This window comes from Syzygium oleosum, unplaced genomic scaffold (genome assembly GCF_021117445.2).
Source record: "Syzygium oleosum isolate NSW1041296 unplaced genomic scaffold, Sole_v2.1 Sole_v2.11, whole genome shotgun sequence".
Taxonomy (NCBI): Eukaryota; Viridiplantae; Streptophyta; class Magnoliopsida; order Myrtales; family Myrtaceae; genus Syzygium; species Syzygium oleosum.
The window spans coordinates 10,916,801-10,937,625 of record NW_026607495.1 but is presented as its reverse complement, the minus strand read 5'-3'; the positions used below and the strand labels follow the sequence as shown (position 1 = coordinate 10,937,625).

The window sequence follows — 20,825 nt, the reverse complement described above, 5'->3', positions numbered from 1 at the left end:
AGGGAAAAATGGAAGATGTGCTAGCAGAATCAAATGCTGCGAACTTGAAGGAGAAGGATTCATTAGTTTCGCTAGTATTAGTGTTTGCCGGAAAAGAAAGTGATGAAATTCTACTCAAAGAGCTGCAGCCAAGCTTAAATCTTCGAAGCTTAGAAATAAGAGGCTACGGGAGTGCAAGGTTTCCAAGCTGGATATCTCGCATGGTTGAGATAGTGGAGCTACGGTTGTTTGATTGTGCAGGATGCAAAAGCCTCCCAGCACTTGGTGAGCTTACTAGCCTCAAGCGTTTGGAAATTGGTGCGCTACCTATAGTGGAGTACACAGAGAGTGATCTTCATACCCTCTCATCACTTCCTAATCTCTCTGCACTGAGGATATGGGAAAGTCCTAATTTGGAACGGATTCCACCACTTCTACATCTCAAGGAGTTGAAATTTCCTAGTTTCCCTTTGGAATCGTTGCAGACCTCAGTTGCCACTATTGAACATGTAATTGCTATTGATGATCGAGTGAAAGATGTAATCAAGTTATTGGAAATAGAAGATGATGGGGGTAAAGCGTGCATGGTTGGAATCGGTGGAACTACTGGAATCGGCAAGACAACTATTGCGAAGGTCGTGTACGACTGACTCTCCTCTCGTTTTGACAGTAGTAGCTTTCTTGCAGAGATTGGAGAAACAGCACAAAATGTTGGTGGTATTCAGTTTGTGCAAATTAAGTTGATATCTGATATTCATAAGCGAGATGGCAATATTGCTTCTCTCAAAAGAGGAATCAAGTTCTTCCTGGATGTATTTCGCAGTATAAAAGTTCTTATTGTCCTAGATGATGTGGAAGAACAGTCTCATCTTAGTGATCTCGTAGGAGACCAGCTTGACTGGTTTGATTCTGGAAGTCGAATAATTGTTACTTCAGAAAATGATGGAATTCTCCAAAGATATGTTTCTCAAGGCCTGGCTTGTACCTATGAAGTGACTGAGATGGATAATGATCAAGCTCTTGAACTTTTTTGCAAGCATGCTTCAAGAACAGATAATTTTATACCTGACTGTCCTGAAATTGTGAATCGCATTGTCAAAGCTACGGGGCAGGTTCCACATGCTATTGAAGTCATCGGTTCATTTCTGCGTGGAAAAACAATAGAAGATTGGAGGAAGATAGAGGACCTGATAAAACCAAGGAAGGAGAACTCTCGAGAGATTCTGAAGGATTGCAGGGAGATTTTGAAAATCTGCTATGAAGCATTAGATGAAAAGCAGAAACAAATATTTTGGGACATAGCATGGTTTGCCAATGGCATGGATAGCCGAATTGCGTCATATATGTGGCCTGATCGAGATTTTTTGCCTTCTCACCATGTTTTGATGCCCCTAGCAAAAATTGGAGAAGACAACATGCTGTGGATGCATAAACTGTTGAAGCGCCTCAGCAGAACTATAGATCAAGAAGAGCCTAGATATACTGTAAGGCACAGTAGACCTATGTTGCACCGACACGCGACACGCGACACGACACGACACGACACGCGACACGTCAATTCTCAAAAAATACCATTTTCCGACACGTCAGGACACGTATATTAAATATATATTTTTAATAATTAAATACCGTCACAATTATAAAATGACCTACCACAGCTCTTAATAAGAAAAAAAGACAGCAGTCCACCAAAATTTCTTTTCCCCATCCATCTGACCTCCCCATCTGACCTCCCTATAAGAAAAAAAAACGCAGCCCACCCATCTGACCTAGCCCACCACTTTTTCCTTTTCCCCCAACCCACCCACACACGCCCCCTTCCCCGACTTCTCCCTTCTTCCCAGTTCCCCAGCCACCACAATTTCTTTCGAAACAGAGAGGTCTACCTGCAGCGAGCGGCGAGCGCGAGCGGGAGAGGGAGCGGCGAGCGTGAGCCGCGAGCGCGACCGGCTAGCGGGAGCGGGAGAGGGAGCGGCGAGCGGCGAGCGGCGCGGAGGACGGGAGTTCGTCGGTCGAACAGAGAAGTAAAGAGGCAATCGTGTTTTAGCCCTAATTTGGTGGTCGACGCCTTTTATTGTTCTCTGTTTTCATTTTTTTTACAAATTTACTCTTCGGACACGCCGGACTCGCGTGTCGGAGGCGTGTCCGGAGAGTTGACTTCGTGTCTGAAATCCGACACCGTGTTGACCGCGTGTCGGAGGCGTGTCCACGCGTGTCAACGTGTCCAACGCGTGTCGACGTGTCTGACACCGACACGTTGGCCATTTTCACGTGTCGGTGCAACATAGCAGTAGACTATACATGGATGATACAGACCTGACAGTAATCAACCGGAAAGAGGTAAAGGTTTTTGGTTCAATTGTTTTTGCTTTCTTCTGCAAAGTGAAAGCCTTGACGTATAAGGTCTAATTTGTTATCCCGTTTTCAGTTATTTTACCATCTATAGATTGTCTTGGCATCCGTGGAAAAGAAAGCAGACTAGTCCTTATCACGTAGCAAAATTGTTCCATTGTAGTTTATAGCTTCAGATTGATTCTTTACTCTTGGCAAATGTAGGGACTGGAAGAGGTGGAAGCCCTTTGCTTTGACTTCAAAAATTGTCCTCTCCATGTATGTACAGAAACCTATTTCAAGAGCATGCCAAACATAAGTTTCTTGCTATTGGATCATGCAAGTATGACTGGAAATTTTGTAAATGTATTTCCAAAGTTAAGGTGGCTTTGTTGGCGAGGGTGCCCGAGGGATTCTAACAGCTACCTTGCCTCTCCAGGACATCATCAATGACTATTTTGAAGATGCCAATAAAAGAAAAGGTTTTTAAAGCCAACAAGTTAGAGAAAGTGCTCATAAGAATTCCGAAATCTACTACTTGCTGTGTACTGAGCAGAAAGCTTATGTCTGTCAATAGCACTTGCTGCATTATAATTATGTTGAAAGTTTAAATGTACCAAGTAATAGCTGCATCCACCTCATTGTAGTGTGATCTATCAATTGATAGGAGTGGTGTATGCTGAGTGTAACTTGTTCAACAAATTACTAGTGCAATTTAGCCCAATTTGTGGCTGTTAGTGGAGAGAGTGGACGTAGGCTTGGAATCAAAGTTGAACCACTATATATCCGTATGTGCAGCTGCTTATTCTTCTACCTATCATTTCTAGCATACAAGTGATACATTGCCTCTCATACATCTGGTGTAACCCAATATTTATTTGTTACACGATGTTTTCCTCAAAAGTTTTCAAAACCTCTAAAGCAACCTATTCACCCCCTCTAGGTTGCATAGTTAGTCCCAACAATGATCTCAGATCTGTCGTCTGGTCAGCAAGAAGGCTCTTGACTGATGGCCCTGCAGGTTTGCTGATGAGATAGACGATCGGCATTGGGAACAAGAACGATGTCTCAGCTGTTGAGAAAGCCGGTGGTTGGTCTTCACGTGAAATCATGGTTGTGGTTCGAATGCACAAAATTTATCAGCTCTTTCACGGCATCATGCTCACCTAGGATTCAAGATATTAAAAGCGGACCTCACGAAATCATCACGTGATTAGGAAAGCTAATAGCATATTTATATTTGCTAAATCTTTCTCGAACGACTATGACACTTGGGGGTACATTAAGCACCCCACCATTTGTCCTCCGATGACCGAGTCCGTAGACTCATCAAACAAATGAGAACAAGTCGTTGGATGGAGAAAGATTTTGTTTCACTTAGGATGGACTGTAGTTGTACAAGAATCATTTTCTGGTTCTGCTGTGTGTTTTTAACACAATCAACATTTCTAATTCACAGAAGTCCTCAGCAAAAACGCACTTTGTTAGTGAAGAAGTAACAAGATTAAGTGTAACATATAAGAAATGAACAGGCCCAGAAAATTGGTGCTTATAATCAAGTCGGTCCATGGGAAATAGACATAAGAACTGTAAGGAGATAATGACACAAATGATTCTTAAACTTTGGCCTAATGTACAATATCGTCATTGAACTTTTAATTTATTCAATATGGTCCCTAGACTTTTTGTACATGTTTAATTTAGTCTATGAACTATATGGAAATGTTTAACGTTACCCTTTTATTAATTCAAGTTCAGGGACAACATTGAACATTCTCATACAATTCAGAGACTAAATTAAAAATATACAAAAAATTCAGAAATCACATTGAACAAATTAAAAGTTCAAGGGCGACATTACATATTAAGCATAAGTTCGAGAACCATATTGAACAAATTTAGATTTTAGTGATCACATTGCATATTAAATTAAAGTACAGTGATCATTTGTGTCATTTACCTAACATCGAGAGCTTCACTCATTCTCTCCTACCTTTTACGTCTTCTCCATCATGTTTCAGCTACCAATAAAGTCGTCCACGTCACTCTGCACTAGAGGTGTCAAAATGGGTCTTAAACCCATATATGACCCATTTAAAAATAAATGGGTCATATATGGGTCACTTTAATTTTAAAGAGTCAACCTTAAATGGGTTTTAAATTTTAAAGCTTAAAGATAAATGGGTCTAAATGGGTTGAGTTTGAAATCCATGTCCAACCCACCCACTAGACCCATCCACACACTCTCTCCCTCTTTATAAAGATGTTTAAAAAAATCGAAATTTAATTATTTTTATTTTTTCTCTTTTTCTTTTATTTTTTATTTTTTCTTTTCTCTTCTTTCTTTTTCTTTTTTTTTTTATTCCGGCCGGTGGTTGGCCACGGCAACCGGTCACCGGGGCGGGACGACCTCGCCGGAGGCCGGCGAAGCTCGAGCTCGCTGGCCTCCGGCAAGGCTCGAGCCTCGTCGATCTGGCGAGCCTCGAGCTCGCCCGATTCCGGCGACCTCGAGGCTCGCCCGATCCCGGCGAGGCTCCAGCCTCGCCTGGCCGGCGACCGGCGATCAGCCAAAAATAAAGGAAAAAGAAAAAAATAAAAATAAAAAATAATTAAAAATTCGATTTAAAAAATAAAAAAAATATTAAAATTTTTTTTTATTTTCTTAGATAATGACTTTATGGAAAATATTTTCTAGAAATGTCACATTTTTCGTAAAACAAACAGAACCTCAATTTTTAAAAAAATTATAAAAAATTTTCACTAGCTTTGTATTGCATAAAATATTTTAGCAGTATAATTTTAAAAAAAAATCATAAGAAACAAGTATTCCTGGATTAGGTTAAATATAAAAGTGTTTTAGCAATATGGGTCGGGTCGGATATGGGTCGGGTCAGGTATGGGTCGAGATATTTACACTATGAATAAATGGATCATAAACGGGTTAATGGGTCAATTTGGGTCGGACCATTTATGACCCGACCCGACCCACCCGTTTAACAGGTCTACTCTGCATTACATTTACCTCCGTGCATACTCTGCCGGGCGTGGACCTTTAGACCTGGTTACAACCCAGTACATCCACCATGACCATAATAAAGAAACTTTTTGAGCCATCTAATACTATCGAAAATTGGCCTAATCCCAATTACAATGCCTCGCTTACAAGATGTCCCCAAAAAAGCACGTTGAGGACAGTAAAGGCATCACTTTTCGAATGTCCCAAAGGAAGAGCATATTTTTCTATCCGAGGGATAGAAAAGACACGATGACATCTTTTTCGTCCAAACATCGTACACCGCAACAATTCAATCTGAAATTTAATTGGACAATGATGCCGTATTAGCTCAAATTTTCACTGCCTACAACCATCTTTGTCTCTCAAGTAAAAGTACACACTATTTTTTAGAATATTTGAAAAGTGGGTCATTTTTTCTTAGATATGATCATAGAAGATCGAATTAACCTTAAACCTCATAATCCAACTTCAAAATCAACCTTGGGTGAGCGGAGATGCTTGGCAGCGTCAACCCATCATGGCTATGATAATTAAGTCTAACACAAATAGCCATGTGCTGGTAATCACAGTGCCTATTTATCATATCATCTTTTTATCAGCATTATCCATATATTAACTGGATAGTCGGAACACAGGTTCTTAGCCTGAACTTGCACAAGAAGGAGCAGTCACCTGATGTCACAACTTCTAAGCAAAACATTCCTCTGCGAACAAGTCGAACATCGTAGATTTTCTAGATAGTCACCAAAAACGCCTTTACTCATAGGAAGGCCAATCGAGGACAGTACCACATGCTTTCAGTAGTAATACTGGGAAGAGAAAATATACTGTTTACATCAATTGCTAAAATAGAAAAGTGATGTCTTTAATCTTCACTTATTCTTTTTGTTGTTTTGCAAGAGAACACTCCACTGTGCACTCTCTCTAAGGTTCATTTGCGAGCATCTGCCCTCTTCAGTTCTTTGGCTGTAGATGAAAAGAGAGTTTTTGAATCAGTTTTGGTGATAAGGGTGAAACCAGAACGACAAATACAGCAGCCTCAAAGAACTTTACCAGCTTTCTCTTCTTCTCGCTTCTTGGCAGCTTCTGCTCTTTGTTGCCGAATGAGGGCTAAACGCTCTGCAGGAAATAAGATGTGCAATAATGAGCACCAAAAACCAAAACTAGAAAGGAGAAGGGAATGGATATGATGAATGATCGAGAAGAAACTGACGGATTATCAACAAAGACGAGCCACGACACTGCTTGTCTTTGCTCTTTGTTTTGATTGATTGACTTAACTACATCTTACAGATAAAGATTCGAGTTTTTAATTTCCCTCCCCTTCACCAACAAGGCAACAACTGTATCCCAACGTGTCTTGCTTAACTTCTCCCTCCATCTTTGGATTTTCAATTCGAACAACACTTTCAGTCCCTTTCCGCTTCTGCAATTATTTGGCACAAATACACCGCAAAGTTTAACAAAATCAAGTCTCTCCTTAAACGATTGAAGGCTATCATATGACATTTTCAACCGAAATAGGCAGGCGGGCATTACTTACTTCAGTCTCTTCACCAGATTCTTCTCCTGATTCTTCTTCTACGCACTCAGCTTCTTCCTGAGAACAACTACATCTCCTCCTTTCTATGAATTTCCTTACATATCCTACACAGCTTTTGATTAGACAGTCTTTCTTAGCTGGACGTCTTGTTTCTAAAACTGTCTTTTCAGTATCAGAATCTAGTTGTGTAGAGCTGTCTGTGCAAATCAAATCTTAGGCAAATCTCGTGCAATCCTTATTATAGAAGTCTGTTATACGCATGATTTATTTTTCCAAGACATGGTCTGTGGTGGATTCGTGTGTATGTCTGGTAGGTAAGATTGACAATGTTTGGATTTAGTGACCCACCTTGATTCGTGTATATTCAGAGATGAGAATTTGTATATGACAGAGTTTGAGATGCAAACTAATGTCAAGCATTCGTGGATGATTAAGTTTATTGTGGGTGAAGAAAAAGTTCATACTAGCATTGTTGTTTGCACGTCGCGTGCAAGAAGTTCGGTCACAATGGCTAACTCGCTTTCTACATTTGTTGTGCTGCCAATTGTGATTATTCAAATTTGCTTCTTCCCCAACAAATCATTCAAAGAGTTGGATTGCAATTCTGAACCGGTATGGCTTTACACGAACTAAGAAACATGCTAATACAAGTTGTTGTCTGTGATCATTGAACAAGAAGGCAGTTAATTGCCAGCTTTAGGAATAAGTTAGAGTTGTGTGTTTGGCAGAGATCATTACTGGCTAATGTAACATTACAGCGAGTAGAGGCCTGCCTGGGAATGGGAAGTTGTTCATGATCTATCCTTAATTATATCTGATCTTCTTTTGAGATGATAATATTTGTCTGATAACCTGCTGTGTTTAACATAGATACCGTGATTTCACAAGTGCGTATCATCATGGTGTGGACTAGACTATGATATCACTCCGCACGCACGTTCGAAAATGTGGAGAGGTGGCTAAAGGAACTCCGAGACCACACTGAGGCCAACATCATGATCATCCTCGTCGGTAACAAGGCGGACCTGCACCATCTCTGTGCGGTCTGCCTTGACGATGCTAAAGCATTTGCAAAGCAAGTGCACACCTTCTTCATGGAGACATCTGCGTTGGAGGCGCTAAATGTCGAGAATGCCTTCACAGAAGTGTTGACTCAGATCTACCGCGTTGTCAGCAGGAAGGCTCTCAACATCGGCGACGACCCTGCAGCCCTGCCAAAGGGACAGATGATCAAGATCGGGAACAGGGACGATGTCTCGGCCGTCAAGAATGCTGGTTGTTGCTCATCATGAGAAATCATGGATCCGGTGCGAAAGTGCTTTGCTCTTCATAGCATTGTGTTTCAAATAGAGGGAGCGACACTGAAGTTGGACTCCATCAGTCATGTATAGAAAAACTTAGATACTCTTATAGCATATTAATGTTAGATGAAATTATTGCATTTAAAAACAAATGAAATTGGCAGTTACTCTTTCCTTGTTGTTTGCTTCCTGTTCTTTCTTTTTTCCCTTTTGAACTTATTCTGCTGGGTTTCTACACACGTTTCTGAAAAGCATTACCTATTATTCATAATGCAAGTATGGTTCATCATCAGCAATTACTAAAAGTATAATCATGATCAGTCGTTATTGCAAGTGCATTTATAGGACACTTCGTTATGTGTAGCCTGAGTTATCACTACTTCTGACACCGGATATAGCGAATCCTGAAGATTGTCAGAAAATAGTTTGTGAAGCCTGAAACTCCAGCGATTGCTGTGGAAAATCTTTGTTTGGAAAAATAGAACAGTCTAAGATATATAGCTAGTTGGAGTAAAACAAAATTCTCTAATCCAAGACGTCCAGTAGAGGCCCTGAGTTATGAGTTACAGCAAATAATAAATAGCAATGGAGCTATGCATGATAGGGACAGGGAAGCTTAACTTAAATCTCAGATGGAGAACTGTGGCGCCAAGAGGCAATGTATTGGAGCATGAGGGCTTGAATTGATTCGTTGTATTGGGAAAAGCTCTTCCACGCAACTACCATTGGAAGAAGACAGCGAAACGGGATCTCTATTCTCAAGAATCCCTATGACGGTGTAGAGAACCCCAACTAGAACAGACAACACTGCAGTATTTCATGGAGTTGTACACTATTGTAGGACGTTGCAATTTCATTTCATCAATTGATTAGTGTCCTATTCTGGTGACTGAGGATATGAATAGCTCCCTAACTCAAGCTGTCAACTTGGAAGAAGTGAAATATCCTATTTTTGAACCGAGATCACTTAAGGCACCTGGGCCTAATGGAATGAATGGTTTGTTTTATAGAGAGAATTGGGATGTGATACAGAAATATGTTTTCAAGGAAGTATGGTAGTCCTTTGAATCAGGGACCCTCAATCCTCTGTTAAACAGCATGCGAATTACTCTTTAACTCCTAAAGTCCCTAACCCTGAAAGACTTGATCAGTATCTCCGATAGGCTTAGGCAATTTTGCATACAGAGTTATTGCAAAAGCCTCGGTCAATAGGCTCAAGCCCTGGCTACCTGAATTGATTATGCCTATGAAAAGTGTTTTTTGTGTGATGGAGGCAAATACAAGTGCCGGAGGTACTATCGATTAAAGAGAAGAAAAAAGGAGAATAGTTCCAGGCTATTCTGAAACTCAACATCAAGAAACCTACGACAGGGATTTCCTTGAAGCGTGTTTAAAGAAAATAAGTTCTGTGCAAATTCGGGTGAACTAGATAATGCAACATGTGAAGACTGTAACTTTCATTGTTGAGCTAAATGGGGAGCCCTTACGATATATTTCGAGCCTTTGAAAGGAATCCGACAAGGAGACCCTTTTTCCTCTTGCTTATTAATCCTGATCGCAAATGTATTATCAGTGTTAATGCACACATGAGTGAATACAAGGAGAATGAAAGAGATTCAACTCAACATAAATTGCCCAACAATCTCACATGTTCCGTTCGCAGGTGTGTTTATCTTCTTTTTGAATCCGATGCCGAGGAAATGTCAAAAACTGGCCGATGTGTTAAACCAATACTACTTTGTTTCTGGGCAAGCCATCAACTTGAAATGCCATCACTCATGATAAATCATTCAGTGAATCTAGCCTGAGCAATATGGAAACTCCCTCTAACCATATCTCTTTTTGGTGGGTCACAAATAATGGATGTCACTTAGCTCATCAATCAGAGATATAGCTAAAAGGGAGTTTCGGAAAACTGTTGTCCTTCTAGTTCTAGCCAAAGAACATTGGAATTTGGGTTTCAAAAACGAAAAAAAAGCTTAGACAATCTGGGCTTTCGTGATAAGGTCCCATGTGGGCGGGCTGTTGGCCCAATCAGAATACAATCTTCGCGCGAACATGCCTAATGGAGGCTCCGTGGCAGGAGGCTCTGGCGCCAGCATCTTTTTGGCAATGACATTTTGATACGACCAGAAATCTTATGTAACCAAGTTCGAAACCCCCACTTCGCCAAAGATGCATTATAGCGCCAGATTTTTCCCTCAAAACAACTCTTAAAATTGACTTAGAGCGTGTTTGGATTGAGGAAAGTGAAAAGAAGTGAAGGGTCATAGGAGCCCAGAGGAAATCTTTCCTTTATTAGGGAAAATATAATAGGAGGTAAAAATGAAGTAACTATTTGTTTTTTGCGGCTCATATTTCATCACCAAACAAAGTGTCGGTGACAGAAATGGGAAGCCGCACAGGGAGAGTCGGAAAATCGAAGAGGAGAGTTTATGTTACATATTACTCAACAAGCTTAAGGACTATATTAGATAAGATAAGAAGTATCGGACTTAGATTGCACTCTGTTCAAAGTTTATAATGGCGGTCAATTTCAGGATTATCACTTGCTCGTTTGTTTACATAGGAATCTCAATTAGATCAATGTGTGGAAATAGTAAGTCTCTTCCTTGCATGATTTTTCTCTCCCGGCACTTACCTCGGCTACTAATATTACTGAAAGCAACTAGCTTGGGCTTCCACACATATTTTTTTTTCAGAGAATGCGCCCAAAGACAATCCTACATCTGACAAGTTGGCCCACGAGTGAGCTTTCTGGGTTTCTTAAAAGCAAAATGCCCTTTTTCCAGGTCCCTGAAAGCTTGTGAATGGCGGAGAGACAATGTTAGGAATTGGTTCACAAAATTGATTCTTTGTCAAATGGGACTTCCATGTTCAAATGCTCACTTGTAATCTACTACATTACTTACATACCAATTTTTGTATTTAATTGTGCTCCTTGTTGGCTCAGCTAGTGAAGGTGTAACAGTCTGAATTTTCGATCCTTTTCCCGGGATTTAGGAAATGAATTTGACCAATGCACTTATAGTGAGATCTCACCCGGAAATGCGCATTCTCGGGATGCTAACCTTAAGGGTAGGGCCGTTACGGGATTGAGTTCGCACGACCAAAGAACTCGACCTGGGTTCAATCTTCGACCATATGGATTGACGAGGAATGTTTTGAGCCAACCGAGACGGTCTACTTGATTGATCGTGTCCGAAGGGAACTAGCGACAGACCCTCGCAATTATATGACAACCGAGTCGTCCCGGGTGGAGTAAACTTAAACGTGATTTGACTTAGTGTCGGTCACGGGTCGAGAGCGCGTAATTCCGGAGAGCCACCCGTTAGCCGGAGAGATAAGCTAAAGTCGCGATTGTTCAATTTTAGTCATTTCTTAGAATTCGGGCCCTGGAATCGAGAATTTTGAAAGTGACAATTTTGGACGGCCGATGACGTTTTTGGCTTGGCCAACCTTGGGCCACCCATTTACGCAAAAAATGGATTTGGTCAGGACCGGAAAATGACGATTTTGCCCCTCTGGTCACCGATGGCGATTCTGAAGTCGTTTGAGGTTATTTTTCGAGGCTAGTGTCATTTTGGGGTGGCCACGCATACCAGGAGTGGTTTTGGCCAAAAATTGGAATTTCGACAAAAATTGGAAAAATAATATTATTTTATTCCCGAGACTTTGACATGGATTTTCGAGGGCTTGCGCGATGAATTTCACGATTCCGACGCCATATTATGATGGCCACGCACATATGGAACACGTATGTGCGAAAATTGGAATTTCGGTTCGGGATCGGAAAATTACGAAAATGCCCCTAAGACCATTTTATTTAATTCCGAAAATTGGTCAAAATTTTGGGGTTAACCAAGGTTAATTGGGATTAAACCAGGTCTGGTCAACCATGGTTAGGGACAAAGGACCATTTTACCCCTAAATTATTGGATGAGAAGGAAAGATAGCCATTGGATCAAGGGCAAAATTGTCTAATTGGCCTAGATTGAGACACATGGATTCCACTCACACCATCTTTGACCTATTTGACCAGACCCTCTCTCTCTCCTCTCAGACCATTCAGCCATTTCCCCCAAAATTTTCTCTCTTTTCCCCTTTCCATTTCTGCGGTTTGCGTTTCTGCTCAAACCTTCATTCATGCCGACGTGCAGTGCACGGAGGCTAATTGGCCGCCCACCCCCATCGCCGCGGCAAAGACCCCTTGGACCTCCCTCTCACTGTTCAGCCACCACACGGCGGTTTTAGTCCGAAATAGCCCTCTCTCTCTCTTTTTCTCTCTTCCCGTTCACAACATGATCCGCCGGAGCTTCAGCGGAGCTCCGTCGCTGCCTCCGTCGACACCCGGCCCGTCCGGCCACGTCCATGCGTCGCCGCCCAAAGACCCGTCCGTTCACCGGTCCATATGGTACATTTTCACCGTCCCCGTACGGATCACTGTTCACGCCAGGCCGTACGGACGCCGCGGCCCATCACCGGCACCTCGCGGCCACCGTCCCAGCCTATCCGTACGGTGTCCGTACGAAGTACTGTTCACCGCTTCCGTACGGGGTACACTGTTCACGCCGTCCGTACATCGCCGGCGACGTTGCTGCCGCTGTCCCGGCCCGTTTCAGCCCCGTTCTGTCTCGCCTTTTTGGGTAAGTGTTTTCCGCAAATGTCATTTAGGAGTTCGGGTATCGTAGGGCATGTTTAGGGTTTAGTTCGGGTAGTTTATGTGGCTATTTTAGGACTAAATTGAAGGCTGAATGTGGCTTGGCCGTGTGCCTCGTGTGTGTGGCCGTGAGGTGTGTGAGTATGGGAGTGTGATTGTGCAATGAATTTGTGTACCAAGAGTGTGTGGTTATGTGTGCGTGTTCGTGTGACGAGAATGAGTAATTGTGAAATGTGTGTGAGGTGTGTATGTTTGACCATACGTGGTGGATTGTGTGTAAGGCGTGAGGTTGTGTATGACCGTGAGTGTTGCTGGCCATGTGTAACTGTGGCTTGAGTGGAACGAGGGTACGGAAATGTAGGATTGGTTGGAAAGGATCCGTCCTGAGGCGTGTACGTTTACGCGGGACGATGCCGTCCCTGACGAGGTGACGATGCCCGGCCCGACGGGGTGTCGATGCCTGGCGTGGTCGAAGACCGTTGGCTCGATGCGTTTCGCGGCGCGGTAGAAGGAAAGTGTGTGTAGGATTCCGTCTGGGGCGTGTACGTTTGCGCGGGATGATGCCGTCCCGACGAGGTGACGATGCCGGCCCGACGGGGTGACGATGCTGGACGAGATCGAAGACCGTTGGCTCTGATGCGTTTTACGCGGGCGCGGTAGTGGTAGAAAGGCTGAAAATGAGTGGGATTTGGCAAGACAAGCGAGAGGATTGTGGAAAGTGACGCATGGTGTGAGTAGCGTGCGAGTGTGTTTGTATCGCGCGATGTGATGCTTAATTATGGGGTAGAAATTGCTAGGCACGGTATGGGACGTGCCCAAGTGGTTTCTGTCTTATAATTGAGGCACGCGCGCGTTTGTAATTCCTTGTTGTGATGTGTTGGCTGTGTTATTGTCTAACGTGCAGGAACGTGCGTGATGGATTCCAGGTAGGGTCGCATGTGATTGTTAGTTTGGCCGATCGTTGTGTGTTATGTGTGTTTTCGTCTGGCGGTACGTAAGTGCCTACGTGGGGTTTGGGGTTGTACACTTATTGAGATTCGTCTCACGGTTGTATAACCGCCACTTTCAGACCCCCCGCCCTAAACCCGGGAAGTGCGCCTTTTCTTTTTGGAAGTCCCGGGAGCTGCTGTTGGTGCCCAGTGGAGCTGCAGGTGAGTTCCAGAAATTCAAGCCAGAGATTCAGAAGCAGACTGGAGGAGGGCGATCCTTAGGTTTTTCCCTAGGGTGTTTTAGGGGTTGTATAACTTGGGTTATCCGATAGTGAAGTTAAGATAACCAAACCCCGAACTTTTGTTTAAACGGTGACCGAGGATGTTAGTCCGTATTTATGTCCGTAATATGATGTTTGTATATTTGGTGTTGTATGAATATGTGGTTGCTGGATTGTTCATTGTTCTACCCCGTTGTCGTCATTATTTGTCCGGGGTTTTGTTATTCGCTTCCGCATGTGTCTCTGATGTTTGGGTTGGGTCGGCGACATTCTTGGGACGTCGCATCATTTCGACCGGAGCAGGGGATATCGCGAGCTCGTTGGGGTTCGGGGCGTGACAGAAGGCAAGGTGTGAAATTCAGATATGCAATGAATTCATAATTTTATTGTTTCAATCAAGAAAAATTGTTTGGTATTTTGTTGTAACTTATCATCAAACTATACTTAATGTTGTTGTGTGAGATGGGTGTATATATATTGAGCATGATCTTTTCCTTTAATCTTTTGAGCATAAATTTTCTAGTATATGAGACATCTTAAAAATGTTCAAGACTCTACTTATTTAAATTTGGTAATCTACATATTGAATGAAAAAAATTCAATGACTTCTTCCGTTATAAGTTTGGAAGTACATATATAACTTGGAGTCATGCTAGCATATCAGTCTTTAGGTAACTGTAACGGCATGTTGTGGGCCACAAATTCTTAAGGGAATAGATCCTACAAAAATTTATAATTATTCGTTATTTATTTTTTTGTGATTCAGAACAGACTGTTATTATCACTGTGAATTAAAAATAGTCACTTAATCATTTTCCTATAACTTGAAAGATGCCGAATTAAATTAAATCGACGATACGATTTTTATTCCAACACAATTGCGAAATACGCTTGAAAAACTATATATATTACAAAAATACGTTTAATGTAAAGACAAATACGCCTATTTTATATCAACATCAAGTTGTTTCAATTACATAAAAATTATATTTTATATATATTACAAAAGGGGATATTTTGTTTGTTATATACTGCATTTTTGTACGTCAACTATATATTGTCAATCACATAAAATTATAGTTTTAGACAATTTATAGAAAAAAATAAGAAAAACTAAACAAAAAAGTAAAAGAAAAAGTTTGAAAAAGATATAAGAAAGTGGGGGAGTAGTACGGGAAGCAACTTTTCCTCGGATTTGATCAACAAGCTGTCAACCACCCATATGGATCCATCAAAGATATTGAAAGTGGGAGTTAGGTGATTGTGGGTGTAACTTTCGAAGCAACTTTTCCTTGCATATGATCGACAGGCTGTCAACCACCAATATTAATCAATTAAAGATATTGACTAGTGCATGACAAGTACCGCAAAAGGATATCTATTAAAATATACAACAACCGGCTCTTTTTTAGAGATTGCCTCTAGAAGTCGTACACAATACTCTAAATTGCAAGGGATTGAGTGTTCTCCCTTCAAGCAATAACTTTATTTAGCGGTGATCGATTATCGGTTCGCTCCGATTTAATTTAAGAATCGAGTTCGATCGGGAATCGGATTAGGAGGATTGGTTCCCGATTTCTAAGACTGGGGATCGAATCGGCTAGTCTTGGGACCATCCGGTCCGGTTCCAATGAGACTAATCACTTATTGGTAAATGTGAGAGAGAATTGAAAAAATTATATTGGGTTTTCTTTCTTTTTTTCAAAAAATTTAAAAGGTAAATAAATATATATGTGAAAAAATTAGAAAAATATATATTTATCGGTCCAGTCCGGTCGGTCCGGTTCCCACCCTATAATTGGGAATCGAACCGCCCGAAAATCGATTCTACTTTTAGGAACCGGGAATCGGACCGATATTCCCAAGAACCGGACCAAACCAATCAGTTCGGTCCGATCCCGGTTCGAGCGGTCCATCTTGCTCACCCCTATCTTTATTGCACTCTATTAATTTTGGTTCGCTATTCAATATCATGAGTTTTGTTCAATGAAAAAAGAGATAAGTGCATTGGAAGTCCTAAAACTTGTAATGAAAATCCAATTAATGTCTAAAACTTTCAAAACGTGCAATTAAATCCTAAAACTTGCCACAAAATTGCAATCGAGTCCTAAAATTTTCAAAAAATGCAATCAGGTCCTAACTATTGTCAAATTAGTCCAATCAAGTCCTTCTATTGATTGCACTTTTTTAAAGTTTTAGGACTTGATTGTACTTTTGTGATAAGTTTTAGGACTTCTAATGTACTTATCCCACGAAAAGAAATAGTTTTGATGAGCTTCAATGTTGCAAATTAGCAATTATTGAAAATTCCAACATTTTTTGGTGACTCTTCCTATTAAATATTTCCTTGGAATTTTTTCATGAGTTTTTTCATATTCTCTTTCAATATTTCAATAATATAGTTGACTACATATAAAATATCCATCTGTCATACAACAAGGACAATTGGGAATTTCCTAACTATGAACGAGTCATTGTATTTTACATTGATAAAATATGAACAAAAAAATCCACCTTAATTTTGTCTTATAGGAGAAGATTAATATGAAATAGGATACAATCTAATAAATAATATCTATTCCAATTTTACACGAATAAAAAAATTCACTGCCGTGCAACGCGCGGTTATGCTACTAGTATACTATTGAATTAGAGGTTTGGTATGCTTTAGGATAAGACAAGAATATAAGTACAACACTAGTTAAAAATACTAAAATTGGAAAAAAAAATAGGTTATGACAAACGTGTGGTGGTTCTTCATTCCCAACCCCTCAAAACAACTCTTAAAATGGACTCGGAGTGTATTTGGATTGAGGAAAGTGAAAAAAAGTGAAGGGTCATAGGAACTTAGAGGAAATCTTTCCTTTATTAAGGAAAATATAATTGGAGGTAAAAATGAAGTAACTATTTGTTTTGCGGCTCATATTTCATCACCAAACAAAGTGTCGGTCACGGAAATGTGAAGCCACATAGGGAGAGTCGGAAAATCGAAGAGGAGATTATATTGCATATTACTAAATAAGCTTAAGGACTATATTGGATAAGATAAGAAGTATCGGACTTAGATTGCACTTTGTTTAAAGTTTTATAATGCCGGTCAATTTCAGGATTATCACTTGCTCGTTTGTTTACATAGGGTTTACAATTAGATCAATGTGTGGAAATAGTAGGTCTCTTTCTTGCATGATTTTTCTCTCCCGGCACTTACCTCGGCTACGAATATTACTAAAAGCAACTAGCTTGGGCTTCCATATATAAATATATAAATATATATATATATATATGGGAAAATTCTAAAAAGGGACTTGCAGTGGAGTCATTTTCTCAAATAAGAACTTGAAGTTGACCTTATCTCAAATAATGCCATGAGGTGCCCTCATTTTCTCAAATAAGGTTCTGAAATGAATATTAGTCTCAAATAAAGGCCTAAAGTGGCCATATTAGTCTCAAATAAGGGCCTGACCTCACCGGCCAAAGGGTTTTTTTGTCTTTTACTTTTTTACTTTTTTTCTTTCTTTTTTCCTTTTTCTGTTTTTTTCTTTTCTTTTTCCTTTTTTTTCCTTTTATTTTTTTTCTCTCTTCCCTCTGCCGACCATCATCGGGTCCGGTGGAGGCCACCCTCGCCTAGGCTGGCGAGGGCGAGGCGAGGCTAGGCGACCCTCGCCTGACGTCGGTGAGGGCTACCCTCGCCTGGGCTGGCCTCGCCCGACGCTGGTGAGGGCAATCCTCGCCCTCGCCCAACGCGGGGTGGGCGGCCCTCGCCCGAAGTCGGCGGAGGTCGCCGGCCAGGCACGGCTGGGAGGGAAGAAGAAAAAAGGATAAAGAAAAAAGAAAAAGGAAAAGAAAAGGAAAGTAAATATATATATATATATATATATATATATATACACTTATAATTTTTTTGACTAAAATACACCTTCTCCTACGACGGAATAGTCACCGGCCGGCCAAAAGTCCTTATTTGAGATGATTTGGCTATTTCAGGCTCTTATTTGAGACAATTTGACCACTTCAAGTCCTTATTTGAGACAATGTCCACTTCAGGTCATTATTTGAGAAATAACTCCACTTCAGGCCCCTTTTTGGAATTTTTCCTTTTTTTTTTTTTTTTTCAGAGGATGAGCCCAAAGACAATCCTACATCTGACAAGTTGGCCAACGAGTGAGCTTTCTGGGGTTTCTTAAAAGCAAAATGCCCTCTTTTCCAGGTCCCTGAAAACTTGTGAAAGGCGCAGAGACAATGTGTTGCGCTGTGCTTTTCGTGCGCCTATGGAGGTACTTTTGTTCGTCACGAATGAGGAAAATGTCTCCGAATAGGCTACTAAGGTCCAAAACGGATATTTCGCCCAAACGTCCCACAAACATCTCATCACTAGACAAACGAGGGTTTCTCCCAGACCATACCTTACGAGATAGTGGGTATTAATTTTCTAATCTTTTTTATTTAACCTAAGTTTTGATTTGGAGTCGCTACTAGTCATTATTGGTAGGTTGACTAGAAACCTAATCAAGGTACGGGAGAAATACCATGATTCTACGAACCAGAGATTACATGGGTACATGGACTTGATTATGCTAATGATCTCTAATTGAAATCTTTAACGACCTTTCGGTATCTAAAATAATACGAAGTGTCTAACGTGTCACGCAAGTTCGACAGACCTATTCACTAATTCTAACCATTATAATAGGAAAAATCAATCAATGAATGATTAAATGCACAATCAATTTCAATCACACAAAACATCCTAAAATGGTCTTTAAAATGAAAATCAATCAAAACACCAAAAACCCTAGTAAAGCATTAAAGGCTCGTTCATTCAATGAATTGTATGATTTTTGGGTTTTTTTTAGGGGTAAAGACTCATTTTAATCCGTAAATTGAGGAGTTCTAAAAAATGCCACTTGAACGCTTCACAAAATTCAAATTTCACTTTTGATGGGTGGCCACAGGGTTTTTGGATCATTTTGTGAATTTTTGAAATTTTTGATTTTTTTTTGAAAAAGTTACTGAGAATTTCCTCTTTCCCAAAATCTATTTTTTACATTTTATGGAAATTTTTGTGAATTTTTTTTCTAAATTTTTGAATTTTTACGGATTTTCTGAAATTTTCAAATTTTTATGAATTTCCTGGATTTTCTGAAATTTTCTAATTTTTTTTTATGATTTTTTGAAATTTTCTAATTTTTTTACTTATTTTTTAATTTCCTTTTTTTGGATTTTTTTTTGAATTTTTTTGTGATTTTTTTTATTTTTCTATTTTTATGAATTTTCTAAAATTTTCGATTTTTTTATGATTTTGTTATTTTTTCATTTTTTTTTATTTTCAAAATTTTCCCGTCGAAGGGAATGAACCGGGCTAAAACAGTTCAGACTGGTCCGATCAAGTCGGATCGGCTCGCACCGGCGCCGGCTGTTGCTCCGGCGAGTACAACACCAAAACGATGCCGTTTCGATGTTTTTCTCTTCGGCATTTTGCCAAACACATAGTGTACACAATTTTTGGTTTTAAGGTTTTCAAGGCCACCGGTTTGAGCTCCATTTCGACGACCTTCTGGCAAGCTTTTGACCATTTCAATCACATCTATGTTAAGTTCATATTATCCCTTAACTATCTGGCATCCTCAATTCGTCGTCGGACCACCGCCAGCCGGTGAAAACAGGGCCTAAACATCCTAACCCGAAACTATCCTATACAAGCATTTCTAATACTCAAATCACTAAACCAACGCCCTAGCCATTTTCTAACGATCAAATCAACATCAGAGCATCAAACAAAGTCAGAAATGGCTAACTTGAATGGTTGTTGGTTACAAATGGCACTCCGGTGAGGGTCTCCGAGCTCTGACAAGGGGGTTTAGTGGTGGCCGACTAGGTCAAATGCATTTTCAATTCAAGTTTTGCAATCAAACAATGAAACTTGTGATTAGAACATGTTTTAGGCATCTAAAATGGCGAAAATCGCGAAGAAACATGCGCGATTGAGGTCAAAACCTATTATGAAAATTTTGATAAACCGTGCTCAAGATTGAACTTTACCTTCTTTGTTGATGATCAATTCTAAAATTTTGAACCAAACCACGACTGTAGGATGATTCCCTGATGTCTGTTCTTCAAGTTCACAATCGCTGCTTCGCTGGAAAAGTCTCGGATTGCTTGGCCGAAACTCGTCTTCAAGCCTCGACAATCAACCTTGTTACAGGTTCTCCAGTGAGGAAACTCACCGTCGGGACCGATTGCCTGGCACTTTTCCCGTTGGAAAAGTACTGATCACTCGGCCCTGGAAGTCTCTACTCTCTCTCTCTCTCTCTCTCTCTCTCTCTCTCTCTCTCTCTCTCTCTCTCTCAAATGGTCTTGAACACCTTCTGTGCGCCGATAATGACTTTTTTCTCTCTTTGTAGCTCGATTTCCCGCCTCTTTTCCGTTCTCACCAACCTCCGAGTTAGTTACCATGGACAATCGATGACAACTGGAGATTCTCCAGTTGTTAAATCGGTATTTCGCACGTGTTTATAATGGGATCAAAGTCGGCGAAGATGCTGATTCAAGCAAATTTTTATCCCCTTTCCCACACATTTCCCAATCGGGCGAAGGAGAAGGCCGACTCAGGTCGGGTCGGGTCGATCTGACCAACTCGGCAGACCTTAGTTGGTCAAATTTTATAAATTAAGCCCCATTTTGACTCAATTTTTCAAATATAACCTCAAAATTGGATTCTTCAGCACATTTTACATCAAAATATGAGATTTGTACCAATTTAGTCGCAACTAAACCCAAAAATTCTC

The 20,825-nt window shown here is 40.7% G+C and overlaps 1 protein-coding gene, 2 long non-coding RNA genes and 1 pseudogene across 3 annotated transcripts; 2 read left to right on the top strand and 2 right to left on the bottom strand.

Moving 5' to 3' along the window:
* On the top strand, positions 1-2,778 carry LOC115667259 (disease resistance protein L6-like). Its single transcript, XM_056315828.1, has 3 exons — positions 1-1,479; positions 2,276-2,319; positions 2,536-2,778. Exons 1-3 carry the CDS (start codon positions 981-983, stop codon positions 2,761-2,763), a joined length of 771 nt encoding a protein of 256 aa, XP_056171803.1. The 5' UTR covers positions 1-980; the 3' UTR covers positions 2,764-2,778.
* LOC130139262 (uncharacterized) lies at positions 1,360-2,528 on the bottom strand. Its single transcript, XR_008817431.1, has 2 exons — positions 2,276-2,528; positions 1,360-1,479 (listed from the first exon to the last, which is right to left on the bottom strand). It is a non-coding gene; the product is annotated as an uncharacterized LOC130139262 (long non-coding RNA).
* Positions 2,779-6,031: 3,253 nt separating the features above from the next.
* LOC115666758 (uncharacterized) lies at positions 6,032-6,472 on the bottom strand. Its single transcript, XR_004003957.2, has 2 exons — positions 6,380-6,472; positions 6,032-6,292 (listed from the first exon to the last, which is right to left on the bottom strand). It is a non-coding gene; the product is annotated as an uncharacterized LOC115666758 (long non-coding RNA).
* Positions 6,473-7,148: 676 nt separating this feature from the next.
* Positions 7,149-9,196, top strand: LOC115666757 (ras-related protein RABA1f-like; annotated as a pseudogene).
* Positions 9,197-20,825: the final 11,629 nt, after the last annotated feature.